Source organism: Mixophyes fleayi, chromosome 5, assembly GCF_038048845.1.
Source record: "Mixophyes fleayi isolate aMixFle1 chromosome 5, aMixFle1.hap1, whole genome shotgun sequence".
NCBI classification, from domain to species: Eukaryota; Metazoa; Chordata; class Amphibia; order Anura; family Limnodynastidae; genus Mixophyes; species Mixophyes fleayi.
The window spans coordinates 276,180,684-276,202,905 of record NC_134406.1 but is presented as its reverse complement, the minus strand read 5'-3'; the positions used below and the strand labels follow the sequence as shown (position 1 = coordinate 276,202,905).

Sequence of the window (22,222 nt, the reverse complement as noted above, 5' to 3'; positions counted from 1 at the left end):
TAGCGCAGTCCTGTCATCTGGCGGTTTCTACACTCTGCAGAGGGGTGGGGACCACGTTCCTGGAAATACTTGTGTGCAGGGAGGGTCCAAATAACAGCCACAGATTTTCAGGAATTTAGGGACCAACATGATCTCCAGCAAAATGTAATGTGCTTTTATCAATGTAAATGTCTCTTGTCCTTTTTATATAGAGTCACTTTCTGTTCTTTTGTCCTGTATATTGTCACTGATGTATTAGATATTGCTGGGTGAGGATTGCCAGGGGCACATCACATTGGTGGGCATGATGGCTGTATTAGATATTGCTGGGCACAGTTTCACTTGCAGACGTGGTCACTGACAATTGTTGGGTGGGCATAGCCCGGGCACATTTGATGCTGCTGAGAATTATCGGTGGCATATTGGCTCTGTCAATATTGCCAAGACAGCTGTGTGTGAGTGAGTAAGTGAGTGTGTGTAGATGAGTGAGAGTGTGTGTGTGAATGTAGTTGAGTGTGAGTGTGTAGATGAGTACCTGTGTGAGTGTAGATGAGTGAGTGTGTAGTTGAGTGTGCGCGAGTGTAGGACTTTGTGCAGGTGTGTGTTTGCATTTCATGGTTTGTGAGTGTGTGTGTCTGAGAGTAGGTGAGTGTGCAGGTGAGTGTGAGTGTATGGGTCAGTATTGAGAGCAGAGCGGGGGCCTGAGGGGGTGATCAGGGGCCTCAGAGGTTCATGACAATGCTCTAGCTGGGCCCCTGCCCAGATTTCGTTAGTGCCCGGACGATATAATGTTCCTGCCCTGCTGCCTCTCATGTATCTGTTCTACCTTCCAATATTGACGTTATGATTACTGCTCTATGAATATGTATACAGCTTACACAGAGTTATAATACTGGGAAAAGGTGCCCAGACATTATATGTAAGTAAAGTGTACATAGAGCTTGCAATCTACCATGAGATAGGGACAAGGAAGCACACGTGTGACCTGGCTGCACACATGTTGAGAGGTAAAAGTAATGAAACATTCATAGTAATGAAATCTATATATAAACGGTTCTGTGTAGTAACATTTCCTGCATCCAACCTCCGGTCAGTGCAGCTAATTTGCAGCGAGGCCACGACTGAATATCATTGAGCTGGACATGAATAGCGCATCCTGACAGATGTCAGCCCCCCCCTCTCCGGCCTGGATAGAGTCAGGTCTGAATTGTTCTGAGATGTCAGCTCATTATCTGCAGTCAGACAGGGCCGGGAATCTGCAGACAGCGACCTGTGAAAGGGTTCAGTGTCCCCAGCCCGGGCCGTCCCTGGACACTGTGTAATTGTCCTGTGAATTCATCCGAGGAGGCGACCTTGATCTGTCATCCTGCGTTGATCCGATCTCCACACCTGTTATTTCCCACACTTATCCGTTAGAGGTTACTTTTTATTTTTTTGTTCTTTCTTTTCAATTACTGTATTAATATATTGGTATCTGTAATGTTGACATTGATTGTGTCATTAGAGTTAGATGTCTCCCAAAATAGCAATAACCACATTTTGATATGAACACAAAGGTTTTAGATACAAGTGTGAAGCACATAACACTCCCCTGCTGTCTATGGCAGCGCTACACCTGGCTTCGGAGGTGCCGTTTCCATTCATTGAAGCACAAAATAAATGGCAGAAAAGAAACAGTTTAGTGCTAAACATCAATGTACTTAAAATTAATAAAAATGTAGTTATAGACCCCCCCGGTCTCCCAGCTCCTTCACATTGTCACTGTCTGGTTCACTTCCCATCCTTTGTCCTAGTTACTCTCATACAAGGTGATACCAACGCTGCTATTGATGACCCCACTGTCTCTGCTGCTACAAAACTTCTATCACTCACTTCCTCCTGTGGTCTCTCCCATTAGTCCACATCTCCCACCCACTGTGATGAGGACTCTATGGACTCTTCTCAACGCCTTTCCTTCTTAATCTTCTCCATCTTGTCCTTTCTGCTCTCCAACCACAACTTCCTTTCCATCACCCTGACCTTATCTCATGCTCCCCCCTCCGTCCACCCAAATCCACACTCACAGCGACACCAATCCACTTCATTAATACGTCTCTCTCCTACAATTACCCTGTCCTACCTGGATTGGCTTCCTCTTTCCAGAAAAGCAGCTCCCCAATCCGCCTACTGTCCAATGAGGACAACTTCCAAGCACCCATCTCATCCTCCAACACCGCAATCTGCCACTCACCCCCCGAACCTGTTCCCCATAATCTTCTCCGCTCACTCGCTCACACTCCATGCCCGTCTCTTACCCTTCAACCTGTCTCTCTCCGCCGACACATTCCCATCTGTCCTTAAACACGGGCTCATATCCCCAATCCTGAAGATCCCGTTTCTAGACCCAGCCGCTCTCTCCATCTACCTCCCTATTCCTCTCCTCCTCTCTTCCACCTAACTAATCCTTTACTCTTACTCCCCTCTCCACTCTCTACAATCTGACTACCTGGTAATTATCACAATTGCCTTTTCTTTATCTCAGATATGTTGTTTCTCTACTATTTGTAAGTGTCAAATTCTTAACATCTAAATATAGAAATACACATAATACTAATTAACCTGACGTCAGTGGCTGTATACAAATCGTGGCAAAGATTTCACTTGTTAATCTGCAGCCCAGACCGGCAGCTTCCATCAGCAAAGAATTCATCATTCAGTCTATGAACAAGGAATTAAACACATGAAACCGATATTCAACTGCACAGACTGATTGTACTTCTACTTCCAGAAATATCTACTATATTATTACTATCAATTATGTTATTATAATCATATTATTATCTACCAAATTATCTACCATATCATACTACTGAGGCAGAGGTCTATGGCAGCACAGTGTAGAGGGGGCAGTTCTGTATCTACCATATCATACTACTGAGGCAGAAGTCTATGGCAGCATGGTGTAGAGGAGACAGATCTGTACCTACCGTATCCTACTACTGAGGCAGAGGACTTTGGCAGCACGGTGTAGAGGGGGCAGTTCTGTACCTACCATATCATACTACTGAGGCAGAGGTCTATGGCAGCATGGTGTAGAGGGGGCAGTTCTGTATCTACCATATCATACTACTGAGGCAGAGGACTATGGCAGCACGGTGTAGAGGAGACAGATCTGTACCTACCATATCATACTACTGAGGCAGAAGTCTATGGCAGCATGGTGTAGAGGAGACAGATCTGTACCTACCGTATCATACTACTGAGGCAGAAGTTTATGGCAGCATGGTGTAGAGGAGACAGATCTGTACCTACCGTATCATACTACCGAGGCAGAGGACTATGGCAGCATGGTGTAGAGGGGGCAGTTCTGTACCTACCGTATCATACTACCGAGGCAGAGGTCTATGGCAGCATGGTGTAGAGGGGGCAGTTCTGTATCTACCATATCATACTACTGAGGCAGAGGACTATGGCAGCACAGTGTAGAGGAGACAGATCTGTACCTACCGTATCATACTACCGAGGCAGAAGTCTATGGCAGCATGGTGTAGAGGAGACAGATCTGTACCTACCGTATCCTACTACTGAGGCAGAGGACTATGGCAGCATGGTGTAGAGGAGACAGATCTGTACCTACCGTATCCTACTACTGTGGCAGAAGTCTATGGCAGCATGGTGTAGAGGAGACAGATCTGTACCTACCGTATCCTACTACTGAGGCAGAGGACTATGGCAGCATGGTGTAGAGGAGACAGATCTGTACCTACCGTATCATACTACTGTGGCAGAAGTCTATGGCAGCATGGTGTAGAGGAGACAGATCTGTACCTACCGTATCCTACTACTGAGGCAGAGGACTATGGCAGCATGGTGTAGAGGAGACAGATCTGTACCTACCGTATCCTACTACGGAGGCAGAAGTCCATGGCAGCATGGTCTAGAGGGGGTGACATAATATGTCCCATGGTGCATCTAGGAGACTCGCAGATTCCGGGTAGACAAGGCCAGTCTCCTCAAACCCCTCTCCGTTTTGTAAAGAGGCCGAAAGGGGCCTTGAATACGCAATTTGCTTCATCATGGCTCCCCCAAAGGATGATGACTCAATTTCAATATTGCGCAGGGGTCTGGGACCGTGGTGATGTGAATCGCATGGCCACGCCCCCTGCACTTGCTCTTCCAACCCCCCCCCCCAAGGTCTCCAAGGTCACAACAAGTAGGCAAGTATGTCACATGCAACAACCAATCACTAGAATTATGACAGCTAAAAGCTGATTGGTTATTTAATAGTGGGGAGGTATTTTCCTGCTGGGCGGGGCCAGTTACACTGAGCGGCTCTGTGCTGGCGACTAACGACACATTCCTGCGCTGAGAACGTTTATACCGTCTAGTTATAATACTGCAGGCAGGGCTGTAACTAGGGCTGTGTGTCAGGGGCGACCGCCCAGGGCGCAACGCTGAAGGGGGATGTAATTTAGGAATATTTTAGGTTATTGTGGTTCAAATTGAGGGCCAAGAGGGCGGCATTTGTCTTTCTCGCCCCAGGCGCTAGAATTCTGGCTGTGACTGGAGGAGACGTTACTCTGCTATAAATCCTGGTAATAGTGAGAGTAGCGATTACCATCAATCAGACTGATTATGTTTTACTTATTCCTCCAATATCAATCAGCCTCTAACTGCAGCCACAAGTCTCATATAAGACACAGAAGTTCTAGATAGACATTAAGCTGAAGCTGCAGCTTTTGATTCTGTTTTGTAAATATAATGATGATAATTGGATGAAACAATCCAGTAAAGAAACATTGTCCCACAGATCGCCGGGAGATGAATAAACTGACATTATTGGGCTGATAATCTTCTTATAAACAAACCAGACGGTGTCTGAAGCGTAGAGATGATTCTGGAGCCGAAACCTTGACACATTGTGGACAGAGCGTCATTGTTTGTCCGTGTTACTATCTGACATTCTGTATCTCTCTGTCCTTATGTGTGAATATTGGGGGTCAGTGACAATGTGCAGGTTCAGAAGGTGAACTGGCTTCATTGTTGTAGCTGTTATTTGACCAGCATTAATGTAGAAATGACAGTGGCAGCTGTTCTCTGCAGTTATTCAGGTTTGGAGATGGTTTGACCAGGAAGATCCATTGACATAACTGGGAAGGTGACTTTTTTATACCTCAGGCCATCTGTAAAAGACTATTCTTATTCCTCTCCCCGATCTCTGGCTGGAGAACAGAGACACCTACATAGAGATGATTGGTCTCCGTGGAATAAGGGACTGACTGTGTTACTGGGCTTTATAGGAGCGGATGTTGGAGCAGGAACAGGTTCTACCCCCTCTCTTGCTCCGTTATCCGGGTGTCTGGTCAGTCTGTTATGTTATTGTATATTCCTTAAGTAATGCATTTTTAATGTTAACATTTTTTTTTTTTGTCCATTTTAAAACATTTCTCATATGTTCACTTCCAGCCGGCTCAGACATTCCCGTATCTACAGAGTCTGATTAAACTTTTTTGATAAATTGCGGCGATAAAGCAATTTTTTCAAAATCTTATCACCAGAGAGAGGGGCCTGTTGCTAAATGTTTGAGAACGAAAACTGTTCTGAAGCCGACCCGGCCTGGAAGACAGGTACACAGACGGAGACGGACTAATCTGGTGCCATCTCCCAATAGATCTATTAATGTGTGAGAACCTTTGTGTTGGATGTGGGAGAGTCGTTCCATAAGCATTATAATTGTCAGCTTGGTAAACCAGAGATCTGCCGAAGGGTTAGTTTGTTTCCATTTTTAGGGTATTATCCCCATTCCCGAGTTCATCATATGGATAAAAGGCAGATTTTCTCCTCACCAGCGTCCTAGCAGCATTAGTAGATCTTGTGAGACCCCACTAATTCTTTATGTCTGACCTTAAATGTATCATTACAGGAAGTCTATCAAAACATGTAACAAATGTGCATTGAGGGGAAACCTCCAACATTTATGAGGGACAGACGAGGTTCTGCACAGGGTCTACACCGTCTGATAAAGATTTTGCATTTAGATTCTATAATGATAAAGTTTCCAGAAGAGACAAATTTCATTTCTTTCATCAAGTGATTTGGAAATTCACAATTTTCCTTCCCACCAGAATATACGTGTCCATGTTCATGTATTTGGGATAGCAATTGAGATCTAAGTCTCTGCCCTCCTACTGATCTATCCAAATACGAGTATGATATTTTCAGTATGTGTTGTGTATTAAACATTAAATAATTCCAATACCCTCTTTCATGGAGGTGATGTCGGAGCTGGAGAAGTGGAATATGTGCGATTAATGATTTGAATGTTCCCCTTGGACCTCTGGGCTTTCTCCAATTCTGTAGTCTCCCCCTGAGAGCGTCTGGAAAGTTCCTTACTAGATATAAGAGAGGGGATGGGTTAGACACCAATTCACTTTCTTCTGATCCAACATCCACCAGAACAAGGGCCATAATTGGGGAGTTTTACAGTATTATGATCTCTTCCCCTTCCCCAGGGAAGCTGTTATAGACACTATCTCATTATCCACCCAATGTTGAGGCTACGAATCGATTACTGCTCACATAGTCTAGCAATCAGGGATTTACAGCAGACACCCCTAAACCACCTCTGTTGTGGGGCGCACATAGGGTTGGTCTTCTAGCATGAAGATAAATGGTTCTACAGGTTCTCCAGATCATCAGCGTTGTTTAGATGCTCTACAAAATAACTATAAATTGGAATATAAATTGGTCTGGTTTGAAATAGGGATAGACATGTTGGTACAATAGATATTTTTATTAAGATACAGCCCACCCATGGGGAGAAAAAGGACAATACACTGTTTAAGGTTATTTGTTACTTGTGTTTATAGTGGGGGGTGAGGGGTGGGAGTAGTTGGCCTGGAAATAGTCCAGAAGAACTAGGTGTGACCTTAATTCCTAGATAGCTGAGATGTTGTGTGAACCACAGGAAAGATAACGGGATGCAGATGGGAGGGAACCGATCCATGGCCTCAGTCTTGGGTTAGTTCCTCTTTGGGTTAATATTATCAGGGTGTGCAGGGAGCTATCGTGTTATAAACGTGGGAGCGTGGTCGTTATAAACGTTAGAGCGTGGTCTGAGCTCGTTATGTGGCCAGTTGAGGCCTCAGCCACATAATGTACGATGCTGGTGTCTAGAAGGAAGAGATCTATTCTACCATATATGTTTCATGTATGTGAGACGTGTAATCCTTTGTGTAACATGTAATGATGTTTATGTAACTGACCTGAGGGTGTGATTGACCCCTGAACATAACATGTTTGCACCACAACTGTGTTGAAATCCCCCCTCCCCCACCAGCAGGATACCCTCCCCCTCCCCAATACATTTTCTACACCAGAAACAGGTTTGTGTTTGGAGTGTAGACGCAGACCGGCCCTAACTCCGTGGACGGAGCCTCTCACCAATCTCCCATTAGAGACATATTCAGTGGCTATCACAGTAAGTGCTATGATTTATGCATTAGTTTATTGACACCTTTTCTCCTCCTTACTGTGGGTGAAATCTTTAATAACGTTTTTTTGGCTGGTGTTCTGCTTTATAATGGGTAAGATGATCTCTCTGCGAGACTGGTCAGAGGATAGAAATGATCTTTTTTGCGGAGAGCTTAACCCTTTCATACACGTAGACATTTAAATTTTAAAGAGCTCACCACTGTTTATATAAATATAATAATATATAAGGCTGAGCTTCCTACGTGGATTGTATTCCTATGGATGGCCTGACGTTTTGTGGTAAATACATGCGCTCTAACAGGGGTGTAAGACAGTAATATACAAAACAGTATAAATGGTATCAAGAATGAGGAATATTCTGTCGCACTATCTACAGGCATCTAGGGAACCCGTTTATAATATATGGAGATAATAGGTTGGGGGGGGGATATTATCTTCTTGTAGATCATTTCTCAAGTGTGCAACATTTTGCCTGTTATAGACGTATAACATTCTGCTTTGAAGGCAATCACCAGGTTATGTATTTTCTTATCTAATACTTTCAGTCCAAAGATGAGTGACTTCCGGTTGCTTAATTCCAGTCTGGTGGTCTCATGTTTTTACAATGATGGTGGCTCCTGTGGTTTGGGTAGGACATCGACTAAATCAGAGGCCTCTATATTCAGTTTCTGGCCTGTATCTCATGTGTCTTCTTTGGTTGTCTGAGTCCCATTATAATGGTAGATTTACTGGATAGCCCCACCGGTAGGGTATGTTCTTTTTTCGCAGTAGCTGTGAAATGGTGCAGAAATGTTTGCGTTGAAGTAACTACTGATAGATCTGCAATAGATCAGCAAACACTGCTATATATTTTGGGCCTGGTACGTGGCATGACCCATGAAATTGAGAGTGAGCATTTGAGGCTCCGGACAGATCCATCACAGTGTCCATTAGTTTGTATCTCTCATTCTGGAACTTGAGGCTGTAGACCACAGAGTGAATGTAGCTGGTTATATCTGCAGTACCAGTGTTTTCAGCAATGTCTCTTATCCCAACATAATCACATCTATTTACATCTTCCAAGTCTATTAACTTGACAGCATAGAAAGCTTAGATGAGCATTCAGGGTGCAGTTACCAGCAGCAAGCTACCACTTTTCGTGTTCATGTTGGTCTGGGGTTGGTAAGAGAAAGTGGTTGATGTTTCTTTAGATTTGGCTGACTCCCCCCTTTCTATACAGCCGTGTTATAGGGTGCACAATGCACAGTACATATCCTCAAAAGTCCGGTTCATAATATAGTCTACCTTTATCTATTCTATATGAACTCTTAATATGACTGAAAGCAAGTCCGTCTTCTAGGACCTCTTAGAAGAAGAAAACTTGCTTATAATAAGTAGTTTCAAAAGGGTCACATGAAAAACATTAGGTATTTTCAGGGTGGGAGGTAATTACAATATAAACGCCACTAGAATGACGACCTCCGATATCTCGAAAGGGACCAATAAAACGATGGGCAAATTTCCTGGAAGGGACCTGAAGGCGAAGATTCCGAGTGGACAACCACATTTTATCACCAGCAGAGAGTAGAGGAGCTGGTCATCTCTTTTTTTTTTTATCATAAGACCCTTTGCTTAGGGTAGAGGTTTAAAACAATCTGCATTTGATTTGGGTCCACTGAGAAGAAAGATTCTGCAAAAGAGAATCCGCAACAGGAACTCCGGATGGAGGTAAATCATGAAACGAAGGAAGTTTAGGATGAAATCCCTGAAAAGCAAAGGAAGGAGAGACCTGATTATTATGGACGAATTCCGCCCAATTATAATGATTGACAGAGATATAGCATCTGAGGAACTTCTCAAGCTCTTGATTGGTTCTCTCAGTTCAACCATTGGTCTGGGTATGATAGGCGGATGAGAAGTTTAACACACACGGCAGAAGACTCTCCAAAATTTTTCCACAAAAAACGATCATGTTGGGACAACCGTGAAGACAAAAAACCTCTTCTATAAATAACCGAGCCAGAACGGATGCCGACGGTAAGCCATTCAAGGGAACAAAATGGGCTGCTTGAGAAAGGTGGTCCGTAAGAGAATCCTTTGGAACAAGGCAAATCAGTTATAAAATCCATAATGACTCCAAGGACGATCAGGAATGGGAAGCGGATGCAGAAGCCCATAGGGAGATTGTTGAGGAACATTATCTTGTGCACATGAAGCTACAAAATCTTCCACATCAGACTCTAAAGAAGGCCACCAGTAACTACGGGATATTAGTTCCTTTGTCTTTTTATTACCATAATGACCGGCAAAGTGTGAAGCATGAGCCCTTCCGAGGAGTGGAGGACACAGATGGAGTGGAGCAAAGGTTTTCCTGTGAGGAATAGGTGACTAGCGGTGTTATACTCAATATATTCTGTATCAAGGATAGTTTTTCTAGTATCCAAGTCCTCGGAATCGGTAGAATCAAATGAACGAGAGAGAGCATCCGCATTTTTGTTTTTGGAACCAGACCTGAATATGATAATCAAATTGAAACGAGAAAAAATAAAGACCACCTGGCCTGCCGAGGGTTCAGACAAGATGCGGGTTGTAGATATAAGATTTTTAAGATCTGTGTAAACGGTTACAGGAAATAAGGTCCCCTCTAAATGATGTCTCCATTCCTCCAGGGCTAATTTAATCGTGAGGCGTTCCCTACTTCGATACCATAATTTCTCTCAGCAGAAGATAATTTCCGAGAAAAGAAGCCACACCAATGGAGGAAGCATCTACTTCGAGAAAGAAGGGAAGGGTGGAATCCGGCTGTCAAAGAATGGGGGCCGAAGTGAAGCATTTTTAAGCAAAGTAAAGGCCTCAAGAGGCCAAAGTTTGTAAGTGCCAGATTTTTTTAGTTAATGCAGTAATGGGTGCCCCTAAGGAGGAGAACCCTTTATGAATTGTCTGTAGTAATTAGAAAACCCCAAAAATCTTTGAACCGTCTTAATTCCTACAGGTTGAGGCCAATCCAATAGTGCCTTAAGATTCTCAGGGTCTATATGAAGACCAGAGCCCGATGCCATATATCCTAGAAAGGGAAGCTGATCTTTCTGAAAGACACATTTTTCTAGTTTGCAGTATAATCAGTGTTGCCGGAGCCGTTCAAGGACGATGGAAACATGTTGTTGATGGGAAATGATATCCGGAGAGGGCCTCCATCAAATTCAGGAGGATTCGGCATCCGAAGCTGAGAAGTAAATGATGCAGAAGCCACAGGACCTTAAGCAGGAGAAGATGACGTAGCTGCCTGTGAGACTAGGGTATCTGATGAGTGTCCAGACGAGCAGAAAGTTCCTTCAGGAATTGCAGTAGCTGGGCCTAGTTCTTCTTTTGTTCCACAACCTGGGCAGCGAGATGTCCCAAAAGATCCCTGGGTGAGGGGTTGCCGGATCCGTCTGTCATAGTGGGGTGAGAACAAATTGTTACGGTCACCAGGCGCCTTCTAGCAGTCTGGGTTAGCGCTGACCTAAGACACAGAGTCTAACGGATTCCCCGGTCTTCCCCATGAATCGCGCAAGGCCGATGGAGTTTGCTGCCGGAGGCTTCCAGGTCGCGGCCCCTAGGTTGGTCCAATGATGTGGTAGAGGAGTGACGGATGGTAGAGGCAACAGAACCGAAGCAGAACCAGGAATGGTGGTCAGAGCTCTGCTGGGCTGAAACACTTGAAGTAACAAGATATACAAGAGAATCCGTAGCCGTAGTCAGTAAGGGAGAGCCGGGACTGGTACCAGAAGTGGTCGCGGTACACGGGGAGATCCGTAGCCAGAGTATAAAGGAAGTCGGGTCTAGTACACAGGAGAAGCGCAGCACAGAAGGGAAATCCAGAAAACTTGGAAGGATATGCCGGATCTGCTACACAGAAGACCAGCAGCACGAGGAATAACCAGAAGCAGAGTCAGACAAAGCCAAGGTCATACACAGGGAGGCAGAATGCCTGCAGTAACCGGAGACACGGAGCCAGACGCTGAGAATGGGAACCTGTAGCTCTGACACAGGCAGCGTGTCAGAGCGCTCCTGATATAGGAGAGGGGAAATCAGTGTCACATGACCACAGCCGTGCGCTACCTGCCCCAGTGTCACATGACCGCAGCCATGCGCTACCTGCCCCAGTGTCACATGACCGCAGCCGTGCGCTACCTGCCCCAGTGTCACATGACCGCAGCCGTGCGCTACCTGCCCCAGTGTCACATGACCGCAGCCGTGCGCTACCTGCCCCAGTGTCACATGACCGCAGCCACGCGCTGCCTGCCCCAGTGTCACATGACCGCAGCCGTGCGCTACCTGCCCCAGTGTCACATGACCGCAGCCGTGCGCTACCTGCCCCAGTGTCACATGACCGCAGCCGTGCGCTACCTGCCCCAGTGTCACATAACCGCAGCCACGCGCTACCTGCCCCAGTGTCACATGACCGCAGCCGTGCGCTACCTGCCCCAGTGTCACATGACCGCAGCCACGCGCAGCACGTCCAGATGTTACAGAGCGGGAGCCAGAGCGAGGATCAGGTAATGTCAAGACGTTAACAGGACATTCTGGAACTTATAGTTCCACAGCAGCCGGGCAGCCACAAGTCGTCTGTCTCTAATATAAAATAAAGTAACTTTTCTTTCACCAAACAAGAAGTGAAGGTGCCGGAATGGGACGAGTTTCCTGTATGTTGGGAATATACAGCACCAGAGTCATCTGATTTGTTCATATTACACTATTATCTTGTTCAATGCAACAATGTTACTTTGCCGAGAACTGCTGCCCACAGACACAATAATCCACCGTTAACTCCTGACCAAAGAGTCTATGCTTAGTATGTACAGTGAGAACTTTACATACGTGTAGCCTTCCATTATACATGCATGTCTTCAGCAAGCATTGCGTATTTTAGCAGATCTTTGGCCAGAATCTCCCCACGCTCCGTTCTGTCTTCTGGCCACATCTCTGGAAAACAGCTCTTCAGCCCCCTGAATGGAAACTGGACAGAACTCAAGAAATAAATAAAATGTAGAACTTCTGAAATGTAGATCTCCCCCTCATTGACCGCACCGAAGCCTTTCACAATGGCTTCTTAATCCTCTATGTAGGAACCCTCAGGAGCAGAAATGAACATGTTCCAACTACCTGCGTCATAGCACCACTGAGGTGATAGCACTGCCCTAGATAGTGGCGGTGTGACGGAGATGAGACAAATGGAATGGAATCTCTCATAGAGAGTTCTCATAACTTAATAAAGCAAAATCGTTCCCTGATAGCAGCTTAATGTCAGCTAGTTATGGATGGGTGGGAGGGGCTTCCAGAGACACTCCCACTTTCACACAGCTGCTTGTTAGTTGATGCTGCATGCCATATTTTCTCAGGAACTCAGCTAAAGTCCTGTTGTCATACTCTCTGCCATCATTGGATCTCAAGACTTTTAATTTCAACCCGTTTCAGTATCCGCCAGGCTCTTATATTCCACAATTTTGTTGACAACTTCACTTTTGCCTTTATTGAAGTACACGTGCGTCATCCTTGTGGCGTCATCAATGAGCGTCATGAAATATTTGTAGCCACTAATCGATTCCACTCCCATCGGACCACACATGTCTGTATGTAAGGATGGCTCAACTAGAGTCCTGGAGAGGTCATAACAAAAATTAGCGATCTTACCATTAGCGCAGAGCTATTTTACACAAATATACCTTCTGTTACAATATGGCTGACGCATCGTTTATATTTTTACCCACACTGCATCACTTAACCCCCATAACATCTGCACTGGCCGCGAATGGTCAGTTTAGATTAGAAGCTTTTGCCCACAGGACCGCACATGCCAACAGCTAATTCAAATAATGAAAAGTCCTTTTGGCAGGAGGTACTAGATGGAGATGGAGACAGAATTCGAACTGATTTTCTCAAAAACGCAAAGGGGTATAATTACTAAGGTGCTGGTTTGTAAAAGTGGAGATGTTGCCTATAGCAACCAATCAGATTCTAGTTATCCTTTATTTTGTACATTCTCCAAAATGACAGCTAGAATCTGATTGGTTGCTAAAGGCAACATCTCCACTTTTACAAACCCGCAGTTTAGTAAATATACCCTAAAGTGTGTTATTCACCGCATTGAAATTCGGCTTTTGCTCAGGCTGTTTCCTCTCCGACACCAACAGTAATGTGAATTATTCGTGTATTTTGTACACTCCTTTACACACAGATGACTGATCTCTCTCCAGATAAATCGGTCATTATTAAAGTGGTTGATGCCCGGAGGTTTTTCTCCCCTCTTTAGTTTGTCACTGAACCATTTCTTACCCAGCGATCGTGGGATGATGTTCACGTGATTGTTGGGATAATTATGGACGCATTCCGAGTACATCCAAGTGACAGTATAAAGGGTCTCAGTGGCATTGTACCAGAGACAGACTGGCATTGTGGTGGTGAAGGCCCCACAGCCAGCTAATCACTGGAGACTTCACCGGACCCTGAGAGCTCCCGTCCGTACTGCTGCCAAGATCCTAATTGTGTTTGGCAAGAGCCGGACCCCGCTCATCTCACGTAATGCAATTGGAGCCGCCATGAAAGGGGCGCAGATCTCAGACTCTGCCAGTGACGGGTTTTTGTTGTAAGTTTTTTGATGCAAATAAAAAAGTTGATGTGGGGCTCTTATCTGAGAACATGAAATGATTCATAGAGACACAGAGTGAAATCTAAGTGCCTGGTTTATCCCATTTACTGTGGGTGAAGTACATTGTTCCCTGTAGGGCAGAGATGAACAACCAGAGGCTTATCTGTTGTGGAACTACAAAGCCCAGCACAGTGTGCAGAAATAATACTGTGCCGTAAAGAATGGCTGCTCAATTATTTCTTCTACCGCTTCCTATAAATTATAAATCAGACAGGTTATTGCTACTATCAGACTGTAGATATTAGAATTAGAATTTTCGTTGTTTTTTTTCATTATAATTTAGGAGATATTATTTAGAGGAAATTCTCAATCTTGGGGGTTTATTTATCACTATTCCCCATAAGTATAATCAATCAATTATCTGAACTAATGAAAAATATTTCACTGGCGCAGCTTGGCACTAGCCGGCCGGTCTCTGTGATACAGCTCATGTGCGATCTGGCGAGGCGGCCGCCGGCTGCGCCATGGATCGGAGAAACCGCATTCTGTTTTAATAGTTAAAAAAAATATATTAAGGTATTAAAGAAAACAACACAAACAACAATATATATACTGTTTACTTCATATATAATTATTTTGTTGTTTTTTTAGATACATTACTAAACTATTATATTTATATTAATAATAAAATATATTTCATTTCTACTTCGTTAAAATATGCTTTACGCTTTACTGTTATAGGTACAGTTGGGAGGAATGCATTATAGACCTATTATAGTCTAATAAAATAGGGTTCCTGTGCCTTTAATAAGAAGGGGGGGTACTCTCAGTGGGAGGATGAAACAGGAGGCGGAGGAGAGAGAATAAGCCCCTCATGTCTCTCTTTTGCCCTTGGTATTTCCTCTGTTCCTACTTCCTGCCTCCTTGTTAAAATCTCATCACCCCGGATAAATCAGTTTGTTCTCTCATCTCAATCACCTGGAGGGTCTTATTAAGTCTCCTGTCTGCCTCCGCTGCTGAGCGTGCACATAAATATTCATGCTGTGAAATCGCCATCGTCTGAGCGTTAGTGCTAAGGAAGCGAAATCTTTTTATAGCAACAGTTTTTCTTGGCAAAGGCGCGATCTACCAGAACTAGGTCCCAGTATCCGGCATGTGGGGGGGGCTGCAGCGTTCAGCCTTGATATAACACACTGAGCCTTTCTCTACTTCTCTATGATGTTCCTTGTGCCACGTTACTCTGTTATTACAGTACAGAATGTTATTATATTATTATTACGTCTCCTTTTCTTGTGTTTATGGGGCAGATATATCAGTGAGCGAAGAACTTTAGTGCGGTAACCCTACAGCGTAAGATTCTCCAGCTTTCGCCTTTGCATGAAGTCTATTCACCAGGTATCTCGCCGGGACTTGTACCCCCCCCCCCCTCCCTCCCCTCTCCCGATACCTGTTCTGTCACCATCTCAGGATGCCATAAATTAAAAACTAAATAATTTAGAAAAGGTTTTATTCTCAGAAGAATTTTTTAATTCATCAATGTTTTAATTTTTTTAAAAAATGTGTTCAAATAAATAAAATCTATTATCATTAATGGAACTAAAACACTGATCGCTTGTCTACCTCTGCGATATTGTTTAGTTAAACGACGGTGAGAGCAGATTTTTTCATCAGCGGGATAAAAATAAATACTGATAAATTTACTCAGCTTCCAGAACTGAAAAATAGGTGCATTTACAGGCAAACGTCTAGAGAACATGGCATTGTCCCTAGAAAATAGGGACAAGACAACAATTCCTGACATTTGATTTTCTTCATCGTCTTCCCTTCTTCTCACAGTTCCATAGTCCCACTGCTCTGGTGTCATCCTCTATTCCACCCTCAGCTTCACTCCGCACATCCAGACCCTCGCACTGTCTTGTCTCCTCCTCCTGCGAAACTCTACCAGAATACGCCAAGGTCCTCATCTCTTCTCTCATCTCCTGCATTTACTGCTTCTATCTGGCCATCACCTCACCCATCTTTCCCTACTATGATGCGTAATAAATGTCGCGATTAGACTGATCTTCCGCTCTCGTTGCTCTACCTGCGCTGCGCCACTCTGAAAATCCCCTCACTGGCTCCTTATTCCTTCCAGATTCCAATTTAAGCCTCTCGCCCCCACCGACAAAGTCCTCACCACCCCTCCGCTTCATACACTGGGGTGCGGGTCAGCGCTTCGTATACACCCATCAACAACAGCAAGATTTCATGTTGTGGAAGGTTTTTATTTAAATAAGATTCAGTGGTCTAGTTTGTGTATTTAGGGGGTGTGTTTGATTAATGGGGTGCCACAGATTATTCCTTAAGTCATCAATGGTGGAAACCAGTAGACAGTCTAATCGTTTAATGAGACGCACATTATGCAGAAAAGGGCCTTTCAACCATTGTAATGAAAATTTTCCGTCACACAAAAGTGCCTCATGTAAAAAGACAGCCCCCCTCCCCTCACTCTCATAACTGAGCTTAAACCAAGCAGTATTTTAGGAAAACACTGGAAGAAATTTACATTAATGACAGAGGGTGGTGTTAAAGTGGTCGGAGGGTGCACACTAATTCAGTGGAACCCAAACTTTTTCAGTTCAAGGCACCCTTAGGTTCTCCATAATTTTTTGAAGGCACCCCTAAGCCAAAATAATTTCCAATTAGTCCGTCGCCTTGTTTACCACTGGCCCTGGTCAAGGCACCCCTGTGAGATCGCTGAGGTACCCCAGGGAGCCGTGGCACACACACAGTTTAGGAACCACTGCACGAATTCCTTATACCACATAAGACCTGGAATCCCACAAAAGCTGGTAAAATTTATTTTCCGAACGCAGTTCTGATAGCTGGATTATGGGTACTGGGTATAAGTATATCTGAAAGCGCTACGGAATCTGCTGGCGCTATATAAATAAATGATGATGAAGATATCTGTGCACGACGGACAAAGATCCAGTTCCACAAATGGAATGTTTTACAGGTCACATTATTTACATGTTTTCTAATTCACCTTAATCTATTTTGTAAAAGTTGCAGATGGGTATCTACAGACCAATAAATCAAAGTTATCTGAAGGTGCAGCACAGTGGCTCAGTGGTTAGCACTTCTGTCTTACAGCATTGGAGTCATGACTTCGATTCCCGACCATGGTCTTATCTGTGTGGAGTTTGTATGTTCTCCCCGTGTTTGCGTGGGTTTCCTCCGGGTGCTCCGGTTTCCTCCCACACTCCAAAAACATACTGGTAGGTTAATTGGCTGCTAACAAATTGACCTTAATCTCTCTCTGTCTGTGTGTGTATTAGGGGATTTAGACTGTAAGCTCCAATGGGGCAGGGACTGATGTGAGTGAGTTCTCTGTACAGCGCTGTGGAATTAGTAGCGCTATATAAATAAATAATGACGATGAAGGTGGTAACCGCACTATAGAACCAGCAGCCCCACCTTTGTTATTTAGTGATTATGAAGACCCTGGGGACTGTCACAGCCAGATACTAGGCCTGTCTGACATTACTGGTAATTCTAGGACACATCATCATCAGCATCTATTTATATAGCGCCACTGATTCCGCAGCGCTGTACAGAGAACTTATTTACATCAGTCCCTGCCCCATAGGAGCTTACAGTCTAAATTCTGTATCATACACACACATAGGCCGAGAGAGAGACTATGGTCATATCAATATAATATTCTTCCACAGTGCAGACAGGTGACAACTCTCCCGTCTCATTGTACGGTGACCCTGTTGGGTCATACACCCCTCTATATGAAATGTTCCCTCTGACATGAGATACAGGCTACATACGTGCACAGAATGTGTCATATAAAGGACTATTTGGTTATTTATTGAACACAATGATACTTTTCTGCCTAGTTAATGTGTCTCCTTTGTCTGTATACACGGATGTATAACGTGATTAACCGTGTCTTTTCCACGTGTGTTTTGCAGGTGTAACACGCAGGACTACATATGGCACAAGGGTTTGCGCTGCGAGTCCATCATCACAGACTTCCAGGTCATGTGTGTGGCGGTCGGCACCGCGGCGCTCGTGGTTCTCCTCCTCTTTATGATGACCGTCTTCTTTGCCAAAAAACTCTACCTGCTCAAAACCGAGAACTACAAACTGCGCAAAAGGAAGTAAGTCTGTGTCGTGAGCGGCTGAGACGGTGCCATGTCTATCAGTACTTTATAGTGTCTGCACATCTATATTAATATGGGCGGATGATGATAGATTATTATCTCTGCCCTAGGTCAATTAATTATTATCCAGTGTAGCGCCCCCCAGTGGCTATATGGTCGTGAAAAACGTATTCTTGACTTTCTTTATTAAGTAAAAATATGTCAGAGTAATAGCGAGCTTGGACGTCACACAGAAATGTAGCTTTATATTTATTTATCTTATTAATTTTAATATGTAAAGATAACTGTGGTCATGTGATAATAACAATAATATATAGGACATGAGATAAGTTGCACTTCATCTAATTTGTTCTCTGCACATAAAGTTGAGCTCGTCAGCTCCAGGATTAGATAAATAGTCATATATTGCAGAATAATACCTCCAATGTCCCCCTCCCAGAGGGAGCTCAGTGATTGATGGAAGTTTAAAGCATCTTTTGTAAAAGTTTGTTGTCCAGTTGGTATCAACTTTTCATGTCTATACCGGACAAAGCTCCATCTGTCAGCCCCCAGAATAAGGAGCCCCCCGCAGTGCAGCAGCTGCTCTCTAAGGCTTTACAGATCTTAGATAAGAGGGGGGGGGAGGGGGGGATCTATTGTGGGTGTGCTGCCAGGCGAAGGCTTGCATTGTGCGGGTGGAGGTGGGGGTTCGGGCTTAGTTAGACTTGTAACACAAACGGTGCGTTGTGTGTAGAAGTTTCAAACAGTTCTGGGACCTGTGGGCTTGAGCAGGAAGACTTTATACAGTGCCGGGGGAGCAATCACCCAGGATATATGGCAGCGTGCACCACACCTTAGTGTTGTAGTCCTCACACGACCTTGTAGGTATTAGATACTACAGCAGGGGTTATGCCAACAGTTATAGAACAAATAAATAAGATCTCTTCTATAATTTTACCAAATGCAATCTGATTCAGACTTCGAACACTGGATCAATATTAAAGGACTAATAGAGAACAAGATTATCTAATTTGAAAATGCATGATATAATATTCCTATATAATGACCAAGGCTCGGCATCTACCGCACTGCAGGTTGTTGTCCTAATATATTCATTTTTTTACTTTCAAAGCTGACTTAAATATTAAAATGTCTTAATGGCAGGAAATCTGGCGTGAATAGGAACAAAGTTTCCCCCATAATCAAACTCCTTTCTCAGATATTCACAAATAAATACACAGTATATATATATGTATATATCAGATATTTTGTCGTCTTCATCACTGCGTGTTGTTGCAGTTGCCCTTTGACTACTGAGTCCACGTCTTCTTCTCTCGCACTTACACGAATACATCGTTACTGTACTAGACCTACTCTTGCCCTCTCCTTCCCTTCTCGGTTCCACATCCTCAAACATAAGGAGTCGTACCTGTAACATGAAGCAAAATTTGCATACGGCCCTGTGTCCAGCTCTACATGGGTCACTAAGTTGTAATCATCAGAGACTATTTTCCAATGCACACCAGACTTCCTGCCAGTCAGCCTACTAATCAACACTGCTAGAAGCTCTCGATTTTCTCATGTATATAAACGTTGCCAAAACCACCAATATTCTCCAGTTCTGAGTCACGGGTGCAGTAATGTAATGAGAAGACAGAACGGCGCTGCTGGTATAACTGACATAAATGTGTTCTCGCCTCATCCAGACAGATATCTTCCTTTTAGAGATTCTGAAACATAAACCAAATGAAATGGTGAAGTGAGTTGTTGCTTTGGTGCGATGGTGACTGTCTGTCTCTCACAGCAGGTACAGGACTCCCTCCGAGCTCCACAACGATAACTTTTCTCTCTCCACAATTGCGGAAGGCTCGCACCCAAATGTAAGGAAACTATGCGACACTCCATCTAACCTTTCCCCCCATGCTCGTGCATTGGCTTACTATGATAACGTTATCTGTCAGGTAACTCGTCTCTTTCATGTCTCCCCTTCTGCATGCTTCAAGCCTTCTCCTCACTCAGCAGGGTGGGTTCAGAGAGGTGACCAGAGCTAGGGGCCCCAGACTGCGCTGCTAGTGGGGGCATCTGGCTAGTACGCAGAGCGTTCCTTCTGCATGAAAGTATATTTCTGTCCAATGTAATCATAAAACACATTTAGCTACTTACTAACCATAACAAATGCAGATTTAAGAATAGTACTATAGATCCTACCCTGCCTGCAATTTAACCTTAGAATGCTGCATGTAATTTATACTAAACTGTATCAAGAATTTCCCATTCCTTAGTATTTTCTGTATCATTTTCCTGTTACTCCTCCTCTCCATCTGTTCCTCTATCATCTCCCTGTTACTCCTCCTCTCCATCTGTTCCTCTATCATCTCCCTGTTACTCCTCCTCTCCATCTGTTCCCATATCTTCTCCCTGTAACTCTTCCTTTCCATCTGTTCCCATATTATCTTCCTGTAACTCCTCCTCTCCATCTGTTCCCATATTATCTTTGTGTTACTCCTCCTCTCCATCTGTTCCAATTATCATCTCCCTGTAACTCCTCCTCTCCATCTGTTCCCATATTATCTTTCTTCTCCCTGTAACTCTTCCTTTCCATCTGTTCCCATATTATCTTCCTGTAACTCCTCCTCTCCATCTGTTCCCATATTATCTTTGTGTTACTCCTCCTCTCCATCTGTTCCAATTATCATCTCCCTGTAACTCCTCCTCTCCATTTGTTCTGTCCCTCTATCATCTCCCTGTAACTCCTCCTCTCCATCTGTTCCCATATTGTCTTCCTGTAACTCCTCCTCTCCATCTTTTCTGATATCATCTTCCTGTAACTCCTCCTCTCCATCTGTTCCCCTATTATCTTCCTGTAACTCCTCCTCTCCAATTGTTCCCATATAATCTCCCTGTAACTCCTCCTCTCCATTTGTTCTGTCCCTCTATCATCTCACTGTAACTCCTCTCCATCTGTTCCCATATTGTCTTCCTGTAACTCCTCCTCTCTATCTGTTCCTCTATCATCTCCCTGTAACTGCTCCTCTCCTTCTGTTCCCATATTATCTTCCTGTAACTCCTCCTCTCCATCTGTTGCCATTATCATTTCTCTGTAACTCCTCCTCTCCATCTCTTCCAGGATCATCTCCCTGTAACTCCTCCTCTCCATCTGTTCCCATATTGTCTTCCTGTAACTCTTCCCCTCCATCTCTTCTGATATCATCTTCCTGTAACTCCTCCTCTCCATCTCCCCATATTATCTTCCTGTAACTCCTCCTCTCCATTTGTTCTGTCCCTCTATCATCTCCCTGTAACTCCTCCTCTCCATCTGTTCCCATATTGTCTTCCTGTAACTCTTCCCCTCCATCTGTTCTGATATCATCTTCCTGTAACTCCTCCTCTCCATATGTTCCCTTATTATCTTCCTGTAACTCCTCCTCTCCATCTGTTCCTATATCATCTCCCTGTAACTCCTCCTCTCCATCTGTTCCCATATTATCTTCCTGTAACTCCTCCTCTTTATCTGTTCACCTATTATCTTCCTGTAACTCCTCCTCTCCATCTGTTCCCATATTATCTTCGTGTTACTCCTCCTCTCCATCTGTTCCAATTATCATCTCCCTGTAACTCCTCCTCTCCATCTGTTCCCATATTCTCTTCCTGTTACTCATCCTCTCCATCTGTTCCCTTTATTATCTCCCTGTAACTCCTCCTCTCCATTTGTTCTGTCCCTTTATCATCTCCCTGTAACTCCTCCTCTCCATCTGTTCCCATATTGTCTTCCTGTAACTCCTCCTCTCCATCTTTTCTGATATCATCTTCCTGTAACTCCTCCTCTCCATCTGTTCCCCTATTATCTTCCTGTAACTCCTCCTCTCCATCTGTTCCCATATCATCTCCCTGTAACTCCTCCTCTCCATTTGTTCTGTCCCTCTATCATCTCACTGTAACTCCTCTTCATCTGTTCCCATATTGTCTTCCTGTAACTCCTCCTCTCTATCTGTTCCTCTATCATCTCCCTGTAACTGCTCCTCTCCTT

The 22,222-nt window shown here is 44.2% G+C and overlaps 1 protein-coding gene across 5 annotated transcripts in view; it reads left to right on the top strand.

The window, feature by feature from the left end:
* CSPG5 (chondroitin sulfate proteoglycan 5) overlaps nt 1-22,222 on the top strand; it is a 42,490-nt gene that overhangs the window by 10,800 nt on the left and 9,468 nt on the right. For 2 of the 5 annotated variants that reach the window (XM_075214195.1, XM_075214199.1), the window contains 2 exons: nt 18,025-18,213; nt 20,000-20,156. In XM_075214195.1, coding sequence (XP_075070296.1) covers nt 18,025-18,213; nt 20,000-20,156 — 346 coding nt within the window. The remainder of the gene's footprint in view (nt 1-18,024; nt 18,214-19,999; nt 20,157-22,222) is intronic. The other 3 variants (XM_075214196.1, XM_075214197.1, XM_075214198.1) reach the window with 2 other exon arrangements.